Source organism: Hydractinia symbiolongicarpus, chromosome 9 (genome assembly GCF_029227915.1).
Source record: "Hydractinia symbiolongicarpus strain clone_291-10 chromosome 9, HSymV2.1, whole genome shotgun sequence".
NCBI lineage: Eukaryota > Metazoa > Cnidaria > Hydrozoa > Anthoathecata > Hydractiniidae > Hydractinia > Hydractinia symbiolongicarpus.
This window is the reverse complement of record NC_079883.1, coordinates 6,284,079-6,303,164: the sequence shown is the minus strand read 5'-3', so window position 1 is coordinate 6,303,164 and position 19,086 is coordinate 6,284,079. Positions and strand designations below refer to the sequence as shown.

At 33.6% G+C, this 19,086-nt stretch overlaps 3 protein-coding genes across 3 annotated transcripts; 2 read left to right on the top strand and 1 right to left on the bottom strand.

Moving 5' to 3' along the window:
* The first annotated feature begins 7,184 nt into the window (after positions 1-7,184).
* LOC130656419 (lysocardiolipin acyltransferase 1-like) lies at positions 7,185-12,513 on the top strand. Its single transcript, XM_057459266.1, has 3 exons — positions 7,185-7,538; positions 8,960-9,148; positions 10,129-12,513. The coding sequence occupies exons 1-3, from the start codon at positions 7,442-7,444 to the stop codon at positions 10,866-10,868; spliced, it is 1,026 nt and encodes a 341-aa protein (XP_057315249.1). The 5' UTR covers positions 7,185-7,441; the 3' UTR covers positions 10,869-12,513.
* A 142-nt stretch (positions 12,514-12,655) lies between these two features.
* LOC130656420 (transcription initiation factor TFIID subunit 8-like) lies at positions 12,656-13,781 on the top strand. The gene has a single exon (XM_057459267.1). It carries the CDS (start codon positions 12,890-12,892, stop codon positions 13,658-13,660), a length of 771 nt encoding a protein of 256 aa, XP_057315250.1. The 5' UTR covers positions 12,656-12,889; the 3' UTR covers positions 13,661-13,781.
* Positions 13,782-14,685: 904 nt separating this feature from the next.
* On the bottom strand, positions 14,686-18,969 carry LOC130656424 (uncharacterized). The gene is made up of 3 exons (XM_057459270.1): positions 17,286-18,969; positions 16,876-16,992; positions 14,686-16,220 (listed from the first exon to the last, which is right to left on the bottom strand). The coding sequence occupies exons 1-3, from the start codon at positions 17,407-17,409 to the stop codon at positions 16,045-16,047; spliced, it is 417 nt and encodes a 138-aa protein (XP_057315253.1). The 5' UTR covers positions 17,410-18,969; the 3' UTR covers positions 14,686-16,044.
* Between the last annotated feature and the right edge of the window lie 117 nt (positions 18,970-19,086).

The window sequence follows — 19,086 nt, the reverse complement described above, 5'->3', positions numbered from 1 at the left end:
GTCCCAGGCTACCTTAAATTACATAGATTGTGCTTACCTTTACGGAAACGGTTGCTACCCATTTTAGGAACAGATGTGGTTGCCAGTTGTGGATGTTGTGTTTGTAAAATGCTAGCTAGCTACCCAGCTACTAGAGCCGCTAAGGCCTTCCTTTCCTGAAAATTATTTAAACTCTAGCTAGCAGAATTTCTTTTAAGTACCAGTATAGAAAGTGTTGCGGAGAGGTTGCCAAGGCAAAGGCATTAAGGAAAGGGCACGGCAATATATTTAGTGTTGCATGGCAAAGGCAGGCAAGGAAACAGGAAGAGGAATCAGCAAGGCAGGGGTAGGCAAGACAGGGGTTGGCAAGGCATGGGAGGCACAGGCAAGGGCATAGCAGGCAGGCACCAGAAAAGGCATAGGAAAGGAAGGGATTTATTAAGAACGGCAAGGAAAGGGAGCGACAAAGGCAGGCAAGAAAACAGGAAGAGGAATCAGCAAGGCAGGGGTAGGCAAGGCATGGGAGGCACAGACAAGGGCATAGTAAGCAGGCAACAGAAAAGACATAAAAAGGGTAGGCAATGGCAAACAAACGCAACACGCTCCAGTAAATTTCCAGAGGGTTTGAGAATAAGTAGCGCCAAAAAGCATATTTCGACGGCGTAAACCACGTAATCCATATTGTCCAATCACAGTTAAAATTTTTCGTTTTTTATAAAAGTTCACGTGATCTATTTTGTCCAATCAAAGCAAAAAATGTTTGTTTTTAAAAAACTTAGTTCCCAGCGCTTTTTGTATTAGCAAATGCACTGTTTATTCCGGACGCAATATTTCACGTGCCAATGACATTACGTATTGTTTATAATCTAATGAATCAAAAACTACTAAAATGTAAATAAACAGTATCCCGCGTCTGTTTTCTTACCAATAGGTTAAAGAAGTGTTGGTATGATATTTATTTATTTGAAAGGAATATTTTTTACAGGATAGCCATTCAAAAGCTTGTATATTATATACCAAGTTTTTTCCATGGGTCCTGTTAGATTTCTAAGACAAAGAAAAAACAGAGAAAAACACAATGAACTAAGAAATATAAAAGGAATACATATATAGTTGATAGTTTTGTTCTCAACTTTTTTCAACTGGCTCTAATTTTGTTATTATTCAGCCAGAGGTCGACTTGCGAAGGTTCTAACTCGACCTGCGAGACAAGGGTATCCAAGTTTTTATGGGATGAAATAATTATTGTATTATATGCATATAGGTGGTGGTGGTTTGAATTGATGACAGATTTTAAGTCATCAATATACAAAAGAAAAAGCAGGGGCCCAACACAGATCCCTGCGGCAAAGGTAAAAAGTCAGGGTAAAAATCAGAATATATATATATACATCATAGTATACGGAATATAATATCCTTAATACTGCAATATATAGCTATATGTGCAACATAATTAATGTTTTTCCTAGCCCTGTCCAGGATTCGAACTTGGATCTCTCATTTATAAGAGTGTCATAGCCATTAGACCAACAGGGCATGAATGCATATATACTTTTATAGTTGCACATTATAGCCACACATGTACAGAAAGTCTGATATATAAGAACATCAAAATTTAGTTTTCTTTATACAAGTGTCTCAGAACTGCAATATTAACCACAACAGCAAAAAACAAATCAAAATATAAAAATATATAACCAAAATGAGTCAAAACTTTGTACTGTATGTTACTTATGTTAACTTTTGAAGTTGTAGCTTCACGCCTGTCGTGGACGACCGACGTCAGTCATTTCTTCCTCTTCTTCTACTTCATCTCTAGAGAGAGGAGGATGAGGGTTAGATCGAACTACAGTGACTATACTGTTTTCTGAGGCTTTATATATGGAGAATTTTTACTCACAAATTTTTATATGTCATGGGGCTTCTTTATTAGCAAAAACACAGTCTATTCTGGACACAATATTCTATATGGGTCAGTGACACATTTTATTTAGAACAAAACAAATCAGAAGATGCTACAAAACGTTACGAAGGATTTTTCTAATGCGAATTGGATGGCAAATTTGCAGGCGAAATGTATCTGAGCATGCACATTTTTATTTGTGTTATTTTGCTTCGAAAAGTTTGCTTAACTGAAAAGTAGAAACAAGGTTCTTTTTTCATGTAAATATACATCCTAACAAAGTTTTATCCTAACATAGAAAAAATAACAAAAGAAGTCTTAATTCAAAAAAAAAGATGTATATATATACTCAATAAAATGCATAACTATAAATTCAAATAAAAGCTCAATGTTGTTCAATGTTTATATATATTTGAAGATTTTCTATGTTTCTATGTTATTTTTTCTGTTATTATATAGATGTTTGAAGATTTTCAGGACATGTTAATGATTGCACAAGAACCACTCCTTAGAAATTAAAAAAAATTGTTACTAGAAAATATGGATGTTGGTGTTAATCCTGATATATATATATAGAGTATAAAATTAATTTGAAGACACATGATCCTGTTGCTGTATTAGCGAAAGAGTAGTCTGTTTGGAACGCCAAATAGTCTATAGGTCTACATTTTGTTTAGAATCCGACGACTACAAATTTACATGTTAAACAAAAATTGCATCCAGCACCGTGATGCCCCAGCGGTAGCTAAATATTTACTCCTCTGGGTGTTTGGTGATGCCTCTTAATTTCTAGCTAGCTCCACAATCATATGACTCTCCTCCCCCTGCCCTCTCCCCAACACTTCTCTGTCATCCAATCTTGAAAAAAATTACCTTTGGTGTCGGTAACATGTGACCATGTCAATGTCTATATAAACATTGACAGGAAGTATTATATGTGGAAAAATTAGCGATGTTCTTTTGTTGATTTTGCTAAGTTTTTTTAGTCATTCTTTATATACATTTAAAAAATTTGTCAAGAGCCAACACATTTTGTGGAGCTGGATAAAACTACAAAGTAGTTATGTGATGGACATCACTCACTGTGTGCAGTAGCAGCTAGCTATAGCTTAAAATCTTAGGACGGATTTTTGAGAATTCTCCTATGATGCTATCTTCTAATCATCTAGCATAAGAGAAAACTAGCATTTTTATGCTAGTTAAATTGGTAGTTTTATGCTAGCTTAGCTGCTACTGTTGTGCTAGATAGCTTTAGTGATCATAGCCTCCACTTCTTTCTTGAAAAATCTCATCATTTCGCTTCTAGCTGGCTGACTACGTTTAGCACCATCTTTAAAACACAACAAAAACTCCATCGCCGTGCTAAAAACACGTTGTCTCGCTCAATCGATATTTACGAAAATTTACCAACAAATGACCAGATAAAAATACTGGGCAACACTGATAAAATGGCAGAATTTTTTATAAATTTGATGTATAGGGACGAAATCGTATAGAAATCCTATATACTCTCCACCATGCTTACTTTTCACTTATATTTGGCTTATTTAATGAGGAAATGGGCTTCGCTACGCTCCGTGCGCTAGCGCGCACTCCGCTACTCTCCGCAATAATCAGCCCTCTCATAAAGTCTTTTTGTAAATACATTAGAGATAGAAGTTTTAACAAAAGCAGACTTCCATTACAGGTCACTTGTCTCTGGAAGATTATTCCACACTTTTGCAGCTCTAAACAGGAAGGCTTTTTTGCCAAATTCTGTGTTGACCAAGGGAAGTGTGAACCTGTTTTTTAAAGACTCCTCTTGTTTGGCGATTGTGGCAGTTTTTTGCCGAAAGGAATTTTAGGCGCATAAGGCCACTGTTGAAAATCATTTTGGTTAGCGTCATTTCTAAATACAAAAGTGAGTCGGTCGGTCGGTCGGATAAAAAATTTTCCAAAAATACTAGCTATATTTCGCAGCCATATTTTAAATTTCGTTTTAAATGTACCCCAGCTGTATTTTTAGCCTTAGTTTCAAGTTTCATTTTTGTCAGTCAACGTCGTTCCTATGGTTTTCGCTTGTATTGCCGTATAAATGCGAAGCAGGAAAATATAGCACTGAGTAGCGCAGCGCAGTCCCCTATCGAAATAACATTCGGATGTAACAACCGTAATTCGGAGGACCATTGAAAGGTAAATGGTGGATTTTGTTGCGTGTCGAAGATTGTTCGTGGATTTTTTGGGTTATTTTTTACAAATTTACCGACTCCCCGACTCGACTTTCGCCTTTCAAAGTGAGTCAGTCAGGTGACGCTAACCAATTATATTTTTGAGGATGGCCTAATCATAAATCAGAAAAAATTCTCATTACAAATAGGGAAATTATTTCCAGATTGAAAAATCAGTCTTATTTTTTTGGTTTCTGCTAGTGTGATTTTCAACATTTCTAAATCATGGATGCTAAATTTATATTTACTGAGGGTTTTTAAATTCAGACAAGCAACAACACAAGAGTTTCTATTCTGCGATTCAGTTTGACGTCATAACAATTTTTTTGGAGGTGAAAAGTTTCCATATTTTAGTTGAAGAGGGTGCAGAGCTAGACACATTTTGGAGTTTTAAGAACAATGTTAGGAAGTTTGAGCAAAGACAATCTTTTGGAGCAAAATCTAGATAGCTAAGCATCATTTCCAGACAGATTTTTATTGTGGTTACCTTTCGTTAGCTAATTATTCTTCCATTTCCACAATTTTTAGCATTCTTCCCCTACAAACTAGGTTTGTTTTCAGCCTGCAAAATTTTAAAAATGACGGATGTAGCATAAATGTGATTCGTCAATTAAGCAAAATGTCAATCATCACTACGGCAACAAAGCTGAACTGAATCGCCAAATATATAGGTTTAGCTCTTTATTTTTTGGTTAGCAGGAAAGAACTGTTTTTTTATGAAAAATAATTATTTCCAGAAAACCTATATAATCTATTATGTATATTATTATATTATATATCATTCCAAAAATAAAAATAAAATTCCAACTAAAAAATCCTAAATTTTTAAATTGGGAAAAAATTTCCTGATTAAGAAATAATGATCCGGAAAAATCATTTTTCATTATTTCTGAATTTGCAACATGTAAGAACTTACAGGGTGACCACTCCTCCTTAAATTCCTTAAATAACCTTAGAAAAAGAAAATCTCTTTAAAAGTACTTAAATATACTTAAAAAATTGAAATTTTAGCTATTCTCCTTATTTTCTCCTTATTTCTTAAAATATAAACCTTGTTGAACGTTTGTTGGTGAAAAACCCTGTATGATAAAAAAACTATTATTAAAAGCTAAAATTTATTTCTGGAATTTTTTAAAAAATTAGTTTCACAATCATTTCCTATTTGTATTGCATTTGCTTATCATTTGCTTTCACTTTCTTTTATTTTAAAAATTGTTTCACCTTTGTATCATAAAATGTGTTATGAAAGATTTGAAAAGATTATAATACAATGTTCAAGCAATCATAATTGTTTATTTTTTTATGAAATGTGAAACGATCATGAAGACTTTTCACAATTTAATTACCTTAAAGTAAAAATTTTAATAATTCATGGTTGCCTGATACAGTTTGCCTGATACAGACTTTCACTTTGCATGTGGTAAATACAGTCAATCCTGTCTGTAAGGACCACTTAAAACCAAAAATACTGGTCAGTTAAAATAGGTAGACATTATTATAGAGTCTATAACAGTCATCCTTAGATTTGGCTGTGTAGGACAGGTTTTTGATGTTGAAGTTATTGAGACGTTGGAAAACAAAGGTAAAAGGGTTTGTGTAAAAGTGCTAGTCTAAGATGATATAAATTGCTCTTGTTTTTTCTCACTGACATGAAATCATGCATATTCCATACCTATTTTGTATTGCATAGCACCATCAGACAATTACTATTTCTTATGAAAGCTTCTAGCAGGAACATGGGCAAGGTCACTCAATGCTTTAATAACATTATCAATCTGCAACTAATCTATCACCATAAAAACTAGGATTACCACAAATCCCTACCGTATACAAATTGATCTTATGGTTAAAGACATTAAATTTATGGTCTACCAAAATATGTTCCTTAAAATTCTAGCAACAAAACCTAACATTACAGTTCACAATACTGTATACTGAATAATAACTATTAAAAAACAGATTTAATTAACAATGGTGCATGTCGATAGCTGGTTTCGCATAATGCCTCAATCATTCAAGACTTGCTCTTCCTTAACTTCATTTAGTTGTGTTCTCGTGTTAATAAAATTCATGTGTGAAATTTTGACTATAAAAAATAATGATAATAGTCAAAACAATTTTAATTCCATTAGTACCCTATTCAAAAAAAGTTCTAAGGAATTTATAATCTTGTGGATGTTCAGTTTTTTTTGCCAAAGTTCAATTTTACAAATTTAAGCAATATTACAAAAAATGCTAAGGTGCACTGAAGAGGAATTAAAAGTTATTCTTATTACTTGTTTTATATCTTATATTTCCTAGCTGCATTTATATTTTATTGTAACGATAATTGAAATTGTATTTGTAATGTTTAAACAAATGTACAATAACAATACCCAACCTCCCACAAGTTTCTCCAGTGAGGATCAATATGCAGTTACATAGTTCTAGTTACATAAGTTTTGTATCAACCAGGGAAATCAAGTTGGTAAAACTAGATATAACTCCAATTCAGATGGCTGTTACCTGATGGGACTAGCTTGCAGTACAGATGCCTATTGTGTTGGTGAAAGGTCACAATAAGACTTGACATATTGTAGAACTTTGTCACTCCTTTTTCTAATAACTAATGAATGTTATATATTATTTTTATTTATTTATTCTAGAAAAATGGCATCATTGAAGGGATATGCAAGCGGCTTGTTCTTCATGTTCTTTTTATTCTTTACATCCTTTTTTGGAGGTATTTTTATCATGGGACCATCTTATGCTCTGCTGCTTATAAATGACCGTTGGTTTCGATGGTACAATGATTTTGCTGTAAGGCTATGGCTTGTGCTTCCAGGGGTAAAGAAAACTTATACCGTGTTTTGTATATTTATTGTCTCTCTCTATATATATTATATACTATATATTGTATATTAACGTATACACTTTTTATAAGCATAATGTTTACTAACATATCTAGGCTGACATTCCTGAAGCGATAGGAAAAGTTTATTTTAAGGCTAAACAAAATAAAAACAAATATTTTTATAGAACATTATATATAACAACAGAACTTGAAGATATCTTATGAAGCTAAAAAAATATAAAAAAATGATGTATTTTTAAACAAGAAATATGAAATAAACACAGGTAAAATAATTGTCTGTGAAAAGTGTTGAGAAGTAAGTAAACTAAAAAGTAAAAAAACAATGAATGACAAGATAAAACAGATTTACGAATAATAAGCGTCCCATAAACATAACGATAAATTAAGAAGAGAAATAAGCAAATTGAGGCTGAAGTCAAAATACTTTGTGCTTATAAAAAGGTGTAATAGTCACGGCATGGAATTTTTGTTCCCCCTTTGCAACGAAGTACAATTTTAATGCTTATGTTAAAGAAGTGGTTTGTAGGCTTGTATTTACAATATCTAAATATATTTGTTTCTTTTTTATGTTTGGCCATCTTGCAGGCATTTTTTGGTGAGTGGATTTTTATTCTATTTACGTTTATTGCCTGAAGTATTGCATATTAACAAACAAGAAAACACAAACAAAATGTGTTTGACATATCCTTTTATTTAGCTTTTAGCTCATCTGTGAGACATGAACACAATTTCCTTTATTGTTATAATATTGTGATGTTATAAGTAAATGCTCACTAACTGTTGAGAGGCAACTCTCTTACAAGTGAGATGTGATAATCTAAATTTTTAAAGAACCATACTCTCAAATGCTATAGTTTTACCAACATAAGTGGAATTGGAGCCACTATACAAATTTTTTTTGCCAAGGCCTGGGAAGTTTATCCTTAAATTGAAACATGGCAAGCAATCTTAAAGAAGACTTATAAACCGCATGCAATGAACAACAAGGTTTCTTAAGACGATCCTCGTCTGCTGGGAAACAACTTAAATAAGGCAAGACAATAAAAGTCTTTTTCTTAGGAATATTAAAACTAGGGGAGGTAACCCTTGGTGTGTGTATTTTATTGACAAATCTTTGTACACATGTATCAACAAAACTAGCAGGATAACCATTCTTTGATAAAATATCTCTAAGAAATTTTATGTCAACATGGAATCTAGAAAAATCTAATCAGATACGAAAAACCAAAATTATAAACAATATGGTAAAGGTAAAATTAGTGGCTTCATATATTCATATATATTCATATGTTAGCTGGGGTCAGCCCAAAAGGGGATCATATTGCAACACCATCAATCTGCTTTTAATATTCACCATTAATTATAAGCAGAGGTTCTTTTGTGAACTGAGTAAGTAAAGTACGAAATTTGTTTCTCGTATGTTAATAACCGCATCAGTGTTCACGTATGGCTGAGAAACGCATATGTCAATAGTCTTGTCAAGAGGAATGATTGTAAATAACGAGTCTGCGTCTAAACTAGCCATGTAGAGATTGTCGATTTTGGCTTGGTCCAGAACTTTTTAAAATTAATATTTTCATGGGAATTGTCAAATTTGTTGATAAAAAAAAAAAAAAAGGTCATGTCGAACAGGTTTTGTTTGTGTTTTCTTATTTGGTAATGTTATATATATATGCATAAAAACCGAACAAGTAGTATATTTTTTTTTGTATTTTATTTTTCCCTTTTGACAATACCATTTTGAAAAGTTGTATAATAAACGTACTATAAAAACAAATTTCCAGACATAGTTTAATCAACAAATGAAATGTCAGATACACATCACTCTTGTTTTCAACAGCCTTATTTCAATTGTGAAAAGCTCGATAACTCTGTATGTTTGATTTTTAAAAATTCAATAATCCACCAAATGCTTGTAAACATTAAAATAATCCTGTATCCAATTTATGTACACAGCATTTCATACTTTTTCTTTATTTCATTTTTATAAAAAAAATTTTCCCGTTTCCATTTTAGAACTGGTATTTGGTTGTAAGCTTGTGATTACTGGTGATAAGATTAGTGATAATGACAGTCCATTGATCATCATGAACCACAGGTGTAGACTTGACTGGATGTTTTACTGGATGGCGTTGTTGAGATATGGTCGCTTAGCCAATGAGAAAATCATTATGAAACAGGAGCTGAAATTTATTCCTGGACCTGGTAAGTAGCTACTCAGCAGAAAGTCAAAATCTGAGAAACATTAACTTTGTTTTTTCAAATATTTTCACTTTATTTTTATTCACTTGCAGATTTTCCTGTTTTTCTTTTGCCTGTCATTTTGTACAATTTTTTTGCAGTCACATTGATTTAGTTGACACCTGAAATACACAATCAATTTAAACAGAGTTTTTGACCTTCGAATAAGTCGTAGGTAAAAATGCATCGTGTGTTTTTAAAAACTGATGCATTTTTACCTGTCAGCTTTCATTTATCCGTCATTTCATAAAGATGGACGTGTTCATCTTTTTCATTTTTAAACGGGTGATGTTTTTCTATTAAAATTTGGTAAATTTATTATTTTAACAGCTTGTTTTTGTGAATCAGTCTCGGAACAAGGTGCATATGAGGTGAACGAGCAGTATTTTATTAGCTACAAAATAGAAATATTTGAATATTTTTTTTTTTGTTTTTATTAACTTTGCTGTGGTAAAACCTTGCACACAATGGCTTTTTTCTTCCTTTCTGTACGTTTAAACGTAACACGTTGAAAAAGAAATAATTATCGTGTTGGCTCTGCAACAGGTAATCGATCAGGTTTTAACTCCCCATTTAAACTGATTGTGAATTTTAGCAAAGTAAATAATTTTTGTCAATTTCGTGAAATTAAAGTAAAAGTATTTCGCAAATCTTTTTTTTCGCAAATATCGTCATCTCAAAAAGTGTTGATAATTCTCATTAAAATTCCTTAAATTTTTTTAAGTAAGGAGTGGTAACCCTATTATATTATGCATCTCATAGTTGTGCTTACGTTTCAAAAAAGTGGTTTTACGAAATTTTTTTCGCGAAAATTAATTAGTACAAAACATTCTGTGTGTTACCTTTTCGTCTAACGCTTGCTATTTTTGCGCTCTTTTACAAAAATCAACTCTTCGTCAGGTGCCAGCAGAATGTGCCCATATATTAATTTTACTTCTGTTTAGGTTGGTGCATGCAAAATTTGATGTATTTTTTTCTACTCAGAAGATGGGAACAGGACGAAAGCTATTTGGATCGCATACTAAATTATTTTATCGATATGAATTACCCCTTACAACTTTTCTTGTTCCCAGAAGGTACAGATTTATGCAAGGAGAGTTTAGAAAGAAGTCACAAATACGCAGAGAAAACAGGCCTGGTAAAATATGAGTACTGTCTCCATCCTCGAGTGAAAGGTTTTCATTATTTGGTGCAAAAATTACGAGGTAATATCCTCGATACGGTGCATGATGTTACGGTAGGCTATCCCGTAAATTTATGTTACGGTGAGCTAGACTTACTGCAGGGTAATTTTCCCAAAGAAATTCACATTTTAATTAAAAGATATAAAATGAAAGACATGCCTGCCACCTCGGACGAGCTAGATGAATGGTGTATAGAACGCTGGGCGGAGAAAGAAAGTAGGTTGAAGAAATTCTATGAAGATGGAAAGTTTACCGAAGGTGGTGATGAAGTGTATGATAAAAGCATCGAAGAAAAAATGAAGGCGGTTATGTATTTCATTTTTGCGTTTTGGACGATTTTTCTTGTGTTGGTTACTTACAGTCTGTGGTTTTACTCAGTAGCGCGTTGGTATTGCTTTCTTATGGTCGTATTTTACAGTATCCTAAGTGTGCGAGGAGGTACTGATGCGTTTCAGTTAGGTGTTCGTGATTGGTTGAATGAGCGGAATAAAAAGACCTGAAGTATCTGTAGGTAGTGATGAAGTTTTTGAGAATTACAAAGAATACTAATGTTTAAGAATTTTTAAATCTTGTTGATATTATATATAATTGGTAAAATTCTAGATTTTCATTTTTTTAATTATTATTCTAATGTAGGAGTTTTGGATTTGTACATACATTATCTGTATATTTGCTTAGCTGATCACTTCCGCCATTTGTATTGTGTTTTTATCAGATTTTTAATTTAGTTAATGCTTAGCAACAAATTCAAAGATGTAGTTTTAAGAGAGAAACAACTTTTTTGTCCACTGCGTATTTGTTCTTACCATTCGTAAACTGTAAAAAAAATCAGCATCCATGTGCATTGCCCTCATTGATAGTCGATTATACAACAATTTTGTCCTAAAATATAAACATCTTTTTTCTTTCATAGCGTACATTTCTCAATGTTTGACTGATTCTTTGTTTTGAGATTTTCAAAAGACTGTACGCGCTTAGCATATCCAATTTTATTTACTGAAATATGAAGGTTGAAGACATTTTTCATAAGCATGTGTTTGAGATATAGTTGTACCGAGAAAGATGTTTTATTGAGAAAGATGTTCTTGTGCGTCCAACGAAAAAAGATATCTTAATCAAAAACTGAGATGTTGCTTAACACATTTTTTAAATTGAATCCTTCCCCTGTATTTGACCAATCATGTTAATATATTTGTTCATTTTGTCTAATTACGCTAAACATTTTTAGGTTTCTGTCTCTTAAATACATAAAAAATTATGGAATATATACCTGTTATTATATCTCCATTTATATATAGTTCGTAGTTTTTCGTTTTTTGTTAGTTTTTTATGAGTGTTTTTATTAGAGTCGAAGTGGATGCGAACCGTTTCGTGTGCTCTTCTTTTTAAGCACGCTACTTTTCATCCCTGCACTGAAAACATCTTTATGCTGCAGCATTAAGACTCTTCTACCGCCTTGATTGATTTTCGTGTATGTCACTAAAATCAAAAATTGTATTCCATTTCGTAGCTCTTCTAAAATTTTAGTTAGAAAAAACTTTTTGCGCAAGAAAAACTTTTAGGAGCAAAATATCACTCTTGTGTGTCACACCAATCAGATTTTATATGTATTTGAAACGTTGGCTAATGGAGAGTCATGCAATTGTCGAGTTTTTGCGTTAACTAGTGTTTCTATCGTTCAAAATCTGTAAATAAAGCTTCGAGACACATATTCACCTGTACGGAACACCACCCCGCAGACAGCGGGTTTATTTGTCTTTTTGTGTGTTCACGTTCTGCGCAAAACAATTTAAACTGGCTTTTATGCTTTTCAAGTTATTTTATTGCTCATTTCCAATTAGTTTGTTTGGTCTTGAAACTATCATCTTTTCTCTACGTTATTTTGATGTAATATTTTACGCATGCGTAATACGTCATATTTAAAAAAGCATCAGTTTTCAATGCAAGGATGTAAAAAATATGTTTCCGTTTTAAATTTAGCACGGCACGTTTTTCTTAGGTATGTTCCACTTATTTCTTGTTATTTTATCACTAGTGTAAAACAGGCCTTAACGACACTTTCATATTTATTTTTTATTTTATTTTTATTTTCGCTTTATTACTTTGTTTTTATTATTGATTTTTAAAATAGATTTCTGGAAAGGCCTTGTTGGGTTTTACATTCTTTTTTTTGTTTTGTTGTTTGTTTTGTTTTTCTTAAAAGGTATGGAAGAGTTGTCATTTTTGATATGGAAACGAAAGTTATTAGAAACTGAACAGTTGAAGGGTTTACAATACAAACCAGAATTTAAATATATATCAGGCTGAAATTATAGATGCTATTAACCCGCGAAATGTCAGAAAAATTAAAAAAAGTGATTTTTAAGATTGATTCTGTTGAGGGCATATTTAAGGTATAAAATAAGGGTTAGGCTCTACAATTACAATTTTAAATCATTGAGCTTTATGTCATTAATTTCTTACGTCTGCAGCCATTGCTACATTTATAAAAATGTTTGTGTTTTAGATATTACATACTAAAATGCTTGCTACAAAGGATCCACATCGACGCTTGTTGCAACTATCAGTAGCTAGTGTTTGTAAAGACAGTGGCTTTCAAGGTGTTACGAAAGAAACTCTTGAAACTTTAACCGAACTTCTACAAGCACATTTAACAGAACTAACTCGATCATGTCGGAAATTTGCAGAACATGGTCACCGGACAACGCCTGATTTAACGGATGTTAAAATGGCGCTTGCGGAGGTTGGGTCGAGCGCACATGCAGTGCACGTGTATTCAAACCGAGTGCGCAGTCAACCACCAAAAAACATCAGTTCTGTCAAACCACCAGTTGAACATAAAACTTTAAAAACTAGTTTATCAAAAGTGAACCAGCCTTCATATATTCCCAGTCATTTTCCTGAATATCCCGAAGTGCATACGTTTGTGCGGACGCCAGCTGTACGTGAGCCGATAAATCAATATGAAACTGTACGTGAACGGGTAGCCGTACAGCGAGAAAACACGGAAGAATCGCTAGTCAATTTCTTAGCCCGTACAAACCCGACAGAGACTTGCATATTTGATAATATTGACACTGAATGCTTTCCCCAGGCTAGTGTATCTGACTCTCCTTGTCCGTACCTGAAGGGACTTTCAGAAAATGAAAACGATGAAGATAAAGATCACGAGCACAACGATGGAGAGACATTGGAAGGAAGTCAGTCTCAAAACACTTCACAGGACTCAAATAACTCGAATTCTGAAAACCAATATTTACGTGAGCCGAAGAGATTAAAAATAAAAAAATAATTATTTTTGTAGGCAAATTTTTTAATTTTCGGAAAAAAAGCTATGTAAATTTACGAGATATTCAAGTATTAATTTATGCTTACTATCTTATTACATCATCAATGACGATGTTATAAGGTCATTATGGAGTTTTTTGACTCTGGATATCTTAAAGGGATCCCGAGGCATTTACAAGTTGATCCCACCTAAAGGATTTGCATGAGAATTTTCTAAATGATACATTGGCTTTTTGTTAAAACTTCATGTGACTGCAGATATAGCCTTAAATGCTTGTTTTTCTTGCCTCCTGGATCGCTATTACGATCTTCTTTTTCATTAAAATTTTCAAACTCGCTCCAGTCTCTTTTGTTGCGCGTGACCCTGTTACGTATTATATTAGGGGATGATGTCTCAAAGAGCTCTGGGGACGAGAATGGCATGGATAATTCTCGAAGAAAAAAACTTTAGCGGTATCTAAACAACTGCAAAGTCTTTTGAGAAATTTCCGAGGGAATATATTTTCGCAGTTGAGCAATAGAAGCATGTGTTGCTGAAGAAGCTTTCATGGAGGATTAGGTTAAATTACCGCAGAAGTTTCTTCTTTTGAAATATGCTCTTTGTCGATGAAAGTCCGACCGACTTGTGACATGGTTTAACCTTCCATCTTTTGTTTGAGTATCATTCGAAAATTCTTTCCTCGCATTTTTTATATTTAAACATTCCCGTTTTTACGACGAAACACGCAGTGCTGGTGTTAGCGCTACATACTGGAAAAATGTCATCAGGAAAGAAACTTTAATCCAGCAGTAATATCTGTCTCTTACTGTATCACGAGAGACATTGAACCTGTGGTCTTCAAAGTGCTTCAAACTCGCTTCAGCATTTCTTTTCTATTACTTTTTTAATCTGTATATATATTATTAGCTACGTTTTTATCGCAGGGTAACTACCTCATCTCCAAAAATTAACAATTAACAAACGAGATGGTTTTTATGTATAACAATCCCTGGAAATGGGATTGGTGACGACACAGACTTATTTCTATCATTCTAACTTGAGTAACCCCGCCCAGTACGACAGGTTATAGATCAATAAATTTCAGCTAATATATTAAATATTTCGTTTTATTGCTCACGAGTGTAGACAAATGTAGAAAAGTCGCTAAATAAATGTAGACGAGTGTAAACGAATGTAGACGAGTTACTAAATGATAGTAGACGAGTGTAAACAAATGTAGACGAATCACTAAATATTTGTAGACAAGTATAAACGAATGTAGACGAGTGACTTAATGATTGTAGACGACTGTAAACGAATGTAGACAAGTCACTAAATTTTTGTAGACGAGTATAAACGAATGTAGACGAGTTGCTAAATGATTGTAGACGAGTCGCTAAATGATTGAAGACGAGTGTAAACGAATGTAGACTAGTCACTAAATGATTGTAGACGAGTGTAAACGAATGTACGGACGTAGACGCAAACGAAAGTGTCGGAACAAATCTCTTATTCAAGTTCACCAATAAACACAAAATAATTCGTCTAAACTCGTTTACTCATGCGTCTACACTCGTCTAGATTCGTCTACTGAATCATCCACTATCGTTTACACTCGTCTATTGACTTATCTACAATGGTCTTTTCTCATTTGTCTACAATCATTTACACTCGTCTAGTGACTCATCTAGAATCGTCTACACACATCTGCTGACTCAGCTAGAATCGTCTACACACATCTGCTGACTTAGCTAGAATCGTCTACACACATCTGCTGAATAATCTACAATCGTCTACACACGTGTGCTGACTCAGCTACAATCGTGTGCACTCGTTTACACTTTTCTACACTTATATACAATCGTCTACACTCTTCTACTGACTCGTCTGTGTTTTTAGAACAGATCGTTCCTGCATAAATTTTAGCAGCTTTCTAAAAAATAAAAAGTTATCTAACTCATCTTCTATTTTTGCGCAGTTGGAATATAGCAATATGCAACGTTGTTGCCAGGGCAATATTTCGTTTCATTGATATCTGACATAATGCCCTGGTAACGAGAATGAGCAATATGGTGAAAATTGCCCGGTACTTTAATTTTCGGATAAAATCCAAAAAATCGATTTGGCTCGCGTGTCAAAACTAACCATACACAATAATTTCACTTTATCAAGTAATTCCATGGCGTATTTTTCAAGCTCTATATTTACATGTATCTTCATAAAAAATTGTGAAAAAATACCCACTGTGAATATAGCAATAAACTTTTAACTTACACCAAACCAACATTCTTAATCCCTAAATCTCATTTTCCTTGTTTTGTGACAAAAAAGTCTCGCTCGTCATTCCAAGGAAAGCCTGGCGTCGAATACATGACACGTATTTATTTCCAACAACCAGAAATTTAACCTTAAAGTCCCGATAAAGCGAACTGATGCACGGCAACCTTTCGATGTCGGCCACGACGTGTGTTTTGTATTTCGGCAACAACTTGAGGTAGACTTGGGTTAAGTGTTTTCATATATCTTGAGTCTGCCAAATATTTGTTATCAAAAGGAGTCCATTCCAAGCTGTCTTTCTGCGTTTCTAACAAAATAATAAAAATGCGTATATTCTTCTCTACAAGAATAACAGTTGAAAAAATACAGCCTAACCCTTCTATAAAGCAGAAATCCTATAAAGCGGATGCTTGCAATACAGTGAACAAATGTCATCGGGAAATTTAACAACAGACACTTGTAATAAAGAGATTTGGCGGTATACAGATTTTTTGTATCAAAAGTAACTAAGTATTCTTAAGAATAAAACCTTAAATACATAAAATTGTCAAAAAAGTGGCTTTTGAAGATTTGATGGTGTGCACTTTATTGCACATGCACAATGTAATGACGTGAGAACATGAAGCGTCGATAGACCAAACTCATTTCTTTCACAAAGCAAACAATTTTGAATTGAATGTCTCCAGTTTTTATAACCTGACATAGTAAGTTTGTTTAGTTACGAGGCTGGGGTAGCATATCCTAATTTTTTCTGTATTTTGAATCTTTGTATTTCTATACGCGTATTTAATATTTTTATTTCTAACTTTAAGAAAATCAATTTAAGCGGTTGTACAATGGCGTGTATTTTATTTTTTTGCCGCTGTCGATTTTTGTCACTAAATTCGGAGGAAGAAAAAGTGCCGATGACAAAAGAAATAAAATTAATAGAAATAATAAATAAAAAAAACACGATTACTTACGTCTAGCCATAAGTAAGACGTACGTCTGACCAGTTTTAAGTACGTCAGACGCACGGCTGTCGGAACGAAGACGTATGTTCATATTATTACCATGTTCATCACTCAAATCCACTATTTCTAAATTGGTGACAAAAGTGAAGGGGAAGTAAACATTTCCTTTAACCTTGATGTTTTCTCTCTGATGGGTTCCCAGTTCAGACCTAGCCTGTGGTGGCTCAACAGTTCAGAGATACAAACCCTTTTGTATCTCTGAACTGTTGAGCTTCATATAGAAAATAGAGAGCTCTTTTAGATCGAAATTAATAATCACATCAATCCATGAAAGGAGGAAAATGAACATTTAAACAAAACAGTTCTTCTTTCTCACCATCCACGCGTGCTTTTTTGCAGAGATAAAAATATAAACTTACCTTTATGATTCAGCCTCGCTTTGATTCGTAAATGCGACAAAATGTTACTACAGGTGCAGTCGTTATTGACAAGCAGTGTGTTGCCACCTACAGTGTGTATGAAACTATGAAGTAATGTCAACATACGTTTATTAATGTCGTTTTAACTTACGGGTATATTAACCAGAGGGGCCTGGTCTGCCAATTTACCTAATTTAAAACATTCTGACACTTCAATTGAAGCCTTACCAAGGAAGGAGATAAGTGAGCGGTTACCTTCACTCATACATTGACTGATGCACCGGCCCTAATGGTCTGCGTTAAAATGCATAGAACTGTAGGAAAAAAATGAAAGAAACGCACCACATTTACATCAAAGAAACGCACCATATTTACATCAAAGAAACGCGCCACATTTACATCAAAGAAACGAGTCACATATATTTACCTGTTTCAACGTTCACCACTGTGTTCGTCATTATATTGTACTTGCTTGAAAATATCGTACTTTCTTGGAATTATTTCGTTTTTATCTTACATGTGCCAACATTCAATAAAGATTATTAAAGTTTAACGTAGAAAGTTTTATTTTGACAATAAAGTTAATTTTGAGTGCATATTTTATGACATTTTCCAACGTTACACAACGAGTACGAACTCGTGAGAGCTGGCATTATATACTAACGTTTTTTGCAGAAAAAATCTTGTAATTTGAATCTTTTAAAACTCGATTCAAATGTTTAAAAGTTTTGTCACGAAAGTATTCGTTTACTATGAACTTCACAACAGCAACAGCGATGTAACCTTGATGTGTAAATAAAAAGTCACTTAAGAACCTCTTCAAACTGACATATCTTTTTATGAAACGAGTAAGAAACGCATCGCACGCCTGGGACCAAGGTTGCAAAAGACAATGAAAGTTAAGGTCAATGACTAAAAGTTTACGTTAACAACTTTGTTAACAAATTTCAAGAACAACTTCGTTATCAAAGTTTAAAAAAGGCTACCTACTATTCTTAGTTTTGCTACTCGTTGCAGAATGCAAAAACTTAAACAAGATTCTAGCCTCCCTTGTTTCATAAATAGCTTTGGCTCGTAAATTAGATTTACACCGAGAAATCCAAATGTCACATCGGAAGTGCTGTGCAGACTTCTTGCAACCTTGCTTGTTTTTCGGCCATTTACCATGTGTCATTTACCATGTGTCCGTTGTTAAAAACCAGTGTTCTTCGTCAATAATAATAAAATTTTTGTCGTCGCCTATGTTTTACGATATTAATGGCCGGCGTTTTGTCGTCGTTGATGCTTTACGTCATTAATGATCGGCGTTTTGTTGTCGCCGATGCTTTACGTCATTGATGGCCAGGGTTTCGCCGTCGCTAATGCTTTACGTCATTGATGGCTAGCGTTTTGTCGTTGCTAAAGCTTTAAGTTGTAGAAGAAAGACAAGGAGCCTACATTCTTGTAAGGGAAATGAAATTTTGGCAATGAAGTAAGTTTAACTTTTAGTAACGAAATATTTAACAAATTCAAGGTAAATAAATAAGATATTTTACTTGACTTCATATTATGTGTATTGTTACAGCGAACTGTCCCCAGAACGTGGTTGTACAAAAAGAAAAAACAGACTGTTAAAATTGTACATAAAAAGCAACAAAATGTAGGAGCGTATGACCATTATTGAGACGTTTTGATACAGCTAGCAGACGAGACTGGCAAGATATGGTGGTTTGCAGACGAGGCCATCATCGCCTAATGCCCAGTTAGAGTCAGGAAGTGAAAGCTATCGTTATTTGACAAGTTAGAAACAAGCAGTAATCTA

Coding starts and splice junctions, on each gene's coding strand:
- LOC130656424 (XM_057459270.1), bottom strand. CDS start 17,409: ATGTTGACATTACTTCATAGTTTCATACACACTGTAGGTGGCAACACA. Junction 16,993..17,285: donor AGCGAGGCTGAATCATAAAG/GTAAGTTTATAT, acceptor TCACCAATTTAG/AAATAGTGGATTTGAGTGAT. Junction 16,221..16,875: donor CGTCTTACTTATGGCTAGAC/GTAAGTAATCGT, acceptor TTATTTTGTTAG/AAACGCAGAAAGACAGCTTG.
- LOC130656419 (XM_057459266.1), top strand. CDS start 7,442: ATGCTTATGTTAAAGAAGTGGTTTGTAGGCTTGTATTTACAATATCTA. Junction 7,539..8,959: donor CATCTTGCAGGCATTTTTTG/GTGAGTGGATTT, acceptor TTTCCATTTTAG/AACTGGTATTTGGTTGTAAG. Junction 9,149..10,128: donor GAAATTTATTCCTGGACCTG/GTAAGTAGCTAC, acceptor ACTTCTGTTTAG/GTTGGTGCATGCAAAATTTG.
- LOC130656420 (XM_057459267.1), top strand. CDS start 12,890: ATGCTTGCTACAAAGGATCCACATCGACGCTTGTTGCAACTATCAGTA.